We start from the raw sequence: 6,356 nt of genomic DNA, 5'->3' as shown, positions 1-6,356 counted from the left end.
GTGTGTGTGTGTGTGTGTGTGTGTGTGTGTGTGTGTGTGTGTGTGTGCGCGCGTGTGTGTGCGTGCGCTCGCCCAGGCGTGCTTGCATGGCTCATCCTTAACCATTTCTGCCACTGTTTATTCAGGTGGGCCACTGTGGTGCGACCCCTCCTCCTCTTAGACACCAATAAATATCTGTGTGTGTGTGTGTGTGTGTGTGTGTGTGGCTAGAAAGGAAGCAGGAAGGAGGGACTGACCTTGTTTTGACGAGTTTGACTGGTGGGACACCTGCTCTCTGTCGTGCTCTTTCTGTCAAACACACTCGTACACACACACCTTCCTAAAAAGTTAAGCAGCCATAATAACATGCTGTCATTGATCTTAAGATCTATGATTTAGTTGAAATTTCTACTTGTGTTTAAGGGGAGAAATGTCTGTTTGTGACTGGCGTGGTGCTGTGCCTGATGTGTCTCCTACCTGCATCTTACCTTAATGGCTCGGTCGGCTCCATTTTGGAAAACGGGGGCTTGAACACGGGTCCTTTCTTTGGAAATAAAGAGAGAATAAAATGCTGCATTCAGAATTTGCTTGTAAAGGGAGACCTCTTGAACAGAACTCTGTGGTGATGTAGCTTTCAGTGGGATGGTTAAGAGAAGAACCCCCAGTGCATGACGCTGTGGCTGGTGTCCTCTGTGTGTGCTTTCTAAAGGGACTTTATTTTACCTCTGTCTTGCCTTTTCACTCAATCAATGGAAAGCTTTTTTATGACCAGTTGGGTGAATGAAAGTGATACCAAATGAAATTCCCACTCCTAGTTAGCACCCAGGCATGTGTCGAATGTGTCACCCAGCAAAGGCTTTCATGTATGCTCGGATAACACCCGCCAGCATGCTCCTAACACGCTCACACATACGGACGAACACACGCATACCTACACACACACGTAGAGCCGCGTGTCTGCTTCACCTAATTCTATATCTACTGTATGCATTTGTCTGTGTGTGTGTTTGCAGTAGAGCAGGGCTGTGATTGGGTTCCTTCCTTGAGCTCCTATGACACCTGATGTTTTGTGTCTTCCCAGAATCCTCTTGTCCTCCAAGTTGAAGGGTAATGACTCGGGTTGTGTCTTTTACTTTTTCCTCCTCATCTTCTTTGTATGACAGGAGGCCAAAACCGAGCTGGGGCTTAATGTAACGCAGCCATCTCCCCATTCCATCACACACTGAAGTAGTCCGAAATCCTTCTTCAAGTGCCTCTGGTTGATCACCGAGGCCTCATCTATCTCACAGGTTTTGCGTCTAAGCTCTGTGGAGAAGCACGGGTGTCCTTGGAATTGTTTAAAGAAGGCCCGCCTCTGTTTGGAAGCTCTCAAAGTACACATTTTGTGGCAGATGAAGACCACTTTGTTCTGTGTACTCGGCTCTCTTTGTGCCTGAGAGTGGGTTTAGAGAAGGGGGGGGGGGGGATTTGGAGTGTCTTCTGTGAGTGATGACAAAAGGGAAACTGAAGTTGAGCAGGGTGATGTATTTCGAGATGGTGGATGCTTCGTGGGGTGGAGCTACTGTAGTCAGCCACACCTAAATGCCTTTTTTAATGTGTTTTTTTTTCATTTTCCAGACATCATAATAGGATCCGCAGTATAGACGGCCGGCGAACCAGAGAGCTATCTTCAGTGGAAACCCTGGACCTGAGCAACAATGACCTCACTGAGCTCCGAGGGCACTGCTTTCCTGCAGGCCTCCAAATCAAAGACCTGTGAGTACAATCTCTGTATTTAACGGTGGCACATGACTCAGCATTTTTTTTTTTTTTTTTTTTTAATTTTTTTTTTTTTTTTAAACTGGTTTCTGAAATAAATGTGCCGTTTCTGTATCCAGGTACCTGAGCAACAACAAGATCAGCGCGCTGGAGCTCGGAGCTCTGGACCATCTCGGCTCGACTCTGCAGCTCCTGAGACTGAGCCGAAACCGCATCAGCCAGATCCCCGTGAAAGCCTTCCAGCTCCCGAGGCTCACCCAGCTGTGAGTACCGCTTGGATTTCACCGTCAGGGTTGTGTTTTGATCTGTCGGAACAGTTCAACTTGCAAAAACAATACGTTTTTGACATTTCGGCTTCGGCTGAAAACGAACGAGTCTCCCAGTTGAAGCCTTTTCAGACAGTGAGTTTAAATGAAGAGGAGTTTGTTTTGCGTGTTGATCGAGCCCTGCGTGTTTGACATCGGGAACGCCATTAGTGTGAGCTATACCTCAAGGGACGGATACGGTCTGACTCGGTAAACACCAAAGCCATATTACCGCTGATTTATTGCCTTCTTCCACATCCCCAAAGTGGTTCGTTTATTCCCCACACCGGGCTCCATTATCTTTGTCAAACCTCCCTCCAGCGTAACAGAGAGGTTTTAACCAATTTGTAGCTCGACGCCCCCATTCTGGAGAGGGGACGGACTCTCGTAATGGGACTCTTCCCTCCCCCGCGGCTCCGGTAGTTTCCCCCAGGTGGTGCCTATTGTTGGAACAGGTAGCCCGAGTGACACTGTATCTACACCTGCTAGTGGTGATGCGCATCAGACTCAAAAGAACTATGAGGACGTTTATCTTTGCCAACCTGAGGGCTTTTACAGCCTACACACACACACACACACGCGTACCAACTGAATAGGTTCAGCGTGACACGAAGAGATGTCTCAGGTCTCGTATGCAAAATAAAAGACACCAGTGGTTAACATCTTATACCTTCTTGTCATGTAACTTCATAGGGTCATAACTTAGCCCTTGTTTGTAAGTTAAAGGCTGGGGGTATACAGCGCTGGCCTCATGCCACAGCCGGAAAGGACACCGCTGAGGAATGCCTGTTAAGCTGGGGGTTTGTTAACGACAAAATGCTCCAACTGAAGCATGCAGGCTACAGGATCCTTTGGTTTTGACTTCAGCGTGACGGACACTAATGTAGAATGAGGGCAAAACATTTCGAAAGGGGAAGAAACGTATGGTTTTCTTGCTTTGAAATGTGGGGAATATTTTGACAGAGCTTACAAAGTATGATTAAGTACTGATTTTTATTTTTTTTTTTTCTTCCCATGATCAGTTGCCACAATTGTTTTGTTTGTCTGTCCACCCATGTAGTGAGCTGAACAGGAACCGTATTCGTCAGGTGGAGGGTCTGACCTTTCAGGGTCTGTCCAGCCTGGAGGTGCTCAAGCTGCAAAGGAACAGCATCACCAAACTGACTGACGGGGCCTTCTGGGACCTGGCCAAGATGAAAGTCCTGTATGTAAAAAAAAAAAAAAAAACAACCCTGAAACTATCAATAATACATTTACATTGCCAATTATTATATATTATGTGACTGATTTTGTACATAGCATATAATATCTAACCAAATATCTGACACCTGCATATTTTGGTTGCACCACCTGATGACAACTGGCTAATCCTATTTGCACCAGTTACTGACTATAATTCAAATACTCACCCACCTAACCTTATAAGAACAACATATGTTAGTACTTACTGGAACATGCCCAGCATCACTCAATCATTCAATTACATGCAAAGTAAAATAGTAATGGTCACAAATTGCATTGCAATTTTTCAGAAATGCTGCTGCAAATTTACTCATTTCAATTACCACCAAACTCCTGACTTCCTGTTTGCCTGTAAGCCATTCTGTCACCATCCTACGAATGTATCCCGCTTCCTGATGATACTTATTTTGCTCATTGTTGTCTCTTGCAGTCACCTGGACTACAACAGCCTGTCAGAGGTGAACAGTGGCTCCCTGTACGGCCTGACCTCCCTCCAGCAGCTATTCCTCAGTAACAACTACATAGTCCGCATCTACCCTGACGGATGGAAGTTCTGCCAGAAGCTGAGGGAGCTGTGAGTACTAGCATTCAGTACCCGTGCACTAAAAACCCTCGTGCCATATGTCCTCTCGCAATGAAACCTTCAGTAGAGGTTAAAGTTTCAAAACTTGGAATGATGACTGCAGTCGTCGAGAGTTGGAGTCATAGAGCATAAGTTCAACATAGTTCAATTAAAATAAATAAATAAAAGATGTATATTTAAAACTCGGCACCAACTGCAGAGTTTGCTGTAAAATCTTTTCTGTCTGTCTCTGGGGATTTAATTCCTATAGCCTGAGAATTCAACACTCCCCTCCCCCAACCGTATCACCCATCTACCTTCCCCCGGGGTTAAGTGACATTGTGCTTTAACACTCAATACGCTACGCTATTCCCAGAATAAGCCTGTTTATCCTATAATTAGAGCTGGGATCAACAGCACTCAAGCCCTTCGACGAGAGTTGTTGTACTCGGTTCTGAACCCGCGGGGGGGGGGGGTTGTCAAACCGGCGCGTAATCCTCCACCGGTTGTCTTGTGGTAATTACACTGAAGGATCGCCTTCACGGCCTTTGTCTACCAAACGAGGAGTTATTATCGAGAGAGGCTTTTCTGTTCCGCTGACATGACCGCCGTATTGCTGCGCTAAAGTGCTTTGCTCAGCTGAGGCGTTGCTAACTGCGAGGTAGCCCGGGGTATCTGTGGCGCCTGTGTTTGTTTACATGTAACAGTCGCGTGGGATAAAGAGCTAGATGGCGTTCGTGTCAGTTTGCTCTGTGTATCTCAATGCCGTTTCCTGTACACACGTCTGCGAAAGACAGATTGCTCCAAATCATCCTCCCTGGCGCTGCACCAGTCGGCGGTTATATGATTTTCTTTTCTTTTTTTTTTTACGATCCACCGTTATGATAACCCCCACAGCCAATAGAGGAGAGTGACTCGTCTTTATGAGGAGCCTTGTTATTGCATTCCCAATGGGCCGGGCTGAGCTGGTCATCAGGGAGAATCTCTGCACACATGACCGCTCAAGCAAAGCTGAGGCCCGGCCACAGAGACAGACAGCGAGGGCCACAGCGAGGGCAATGAAAGGCACAATACTGCCTTTGACTACTGTCTGAAAAAGATACCCGAACGGGACTTATTGTCTTTTATAATCAGGGTTTATCAAGATTGCAACATTCTTACAAGACGTTTTGAGTCTTATTTGTCAAGTAAATCAACTTCATGTTATTTCTGAAACAAGTGAAGCTGCTCGAAAATCCACCGTTCACATCCGATTTCGATCATCGTGTCAGAAAAACTGAGATTTGACGGCTACATTTGAAAATAAGTAACACTTTGAGGGCTGTCGTACACATGAGTGACAGTATATTCCCCCGGGGTTTACCACACGCTCAAGTCGGCTTATAAATGGAGATATTGTAGACATGTAAAGTTTCAACCAAGAATGCCTTTTTCTTCCCTGTCAAACGGTTAAGACCTCAGTTGAGCTCTAAGGTCTGCTGAGCCCGTTCTCTGTTAACGTCTTGCGGTGGAAGAAAAAGGCACGATGGAAAAACACATCGCAGACTGGCAAATAGACGTTGAATCAGCCATGAAATTCAAGTATGATGTCGCGAGCTGCATCAGCGTTCTGCCAACCTGTCGTCTCCTTCTAGACCTCACACAGAACATTTCTCCCTCTCTCTATTCTCTCCCCTGTCTCTCTGTCTGGCCTCTGTCGTCCTCCTCTGTCTGTCTCGCGCTCCGTCTCTCTCTCTCCAGGAATCTGTCGTACAACAACTTGACTCGTCTGGATGAAGGCAGTCTGGCTGTGCTGGGGGAACTCCACTCTCTCCGTCTGGGCCACAACTCCATCAGCCACATCACCGAGGGAGCCTTCAGAGGCCTGAAGGCCATACGCGTCCTGTAAGTACACACCCACCCACCCCAAACCCCCATTACCAAGCCCCCCCAACAACACCCTCATTACGGTTTGGCCCCTGCTGACGATAAGGCTAAGATGTGCCACTTGGGAGCTGTGAAAGCTGAGATGTTTAATATTGGTTTCGCCCGTGTGATATTTGATATTTAGGCTTACGTAATCCCTTCATTTGACTCCAGAAAGAAGGAGTTGTTTACTTTTCAGGACTGGTTTTGATCTCATTTGCATTCATGAGCTTTTTTTTTTTTTTTTACATTTCCATTTAGGCGTTCATGCGTCACTTTTTTCGGGGGGGGGGGTTTCTGTGGCAACTCCTTATTTTCCTTGTGTCTTTTGCCACTTTGTTCCTTTTGTGTGGTTTTGTTTTGGGCCTTTTGAACACTGGCTCCCAACTAAACTCGGATCTAAAAGTGTTCTGTGTCCCTCGCCTCCCTCGAGACCCTCCCCCGCTTTCAGAAGCCACGACTAAAGACAAGAGGTCTCCTTTCCCGCCGATCCACCTTTTGCAGAAAAAGCCCAAACGGGCCTTAATGAAAGAAAACGAAGGAATGAAAAAGGGAGAAAGTCAGGGGATAAATCCAGGAGAAAGACCTGGGGGTCTTGGTTCCGC

General features: G+C 46.6%; 1 protein-coding gene across 1 annotated transcript in view; it reads left to right on the top strand.

Annotated features, from left to right (window-relative positions):
- Positions 1-6,356, top strand: part of lrig1 (leucine-rich repeats and immunoglobulin-like domains 1) — a 33,511-nt gene that overhangs the window by 16,042 nt on the left and 11,113 nt on the right. Inside the window, exons 4-8 of the mRNA XM_031854783.1 lie at positions 1,597-1,734; positions 1,857-2,000; positions 3,103-3,246; positions 3,715-3,858; positions 5,587-5,730. Coding sequence (XP_031710643.1) covers positions 1,597-1,734; positions 1,857-2,000; positions 3,103-3,246; positions 3,715-3,858; positions 5,587-5,730 — 714 coding nt within the window. The remainder of the gene's footprint in view (positions 1-1,596; positions 1,735-1,856; positions 2,001-3,102; positions 3,247-3,714; positions 3,859-5,586; positions 5,731-6,356) is intronic.

This window comes from Anarrhichthys ocellatus, unplaced genomic scaffold, assembly GCF_004355925.1.
Source record: "Anarrhichthys ocellatus isolate YVR2014 unplaced genomic scaffold, GSC_Weel_1.0 scaffold1, whole genome shotgun sequence".
Taxonomy (NCBI): Eukaryota; Metazoa; Chordata; class Actinopteri; order Perciformes; family Anarhichadidae; genus Anarrhichthys; species Anarrhichthys ocellatus.
The sequence above is the reverse complement of the archived record's forward strand: the minus strand, read 5'-3'. Positions and strand labels throughout refer to the sequence as shown.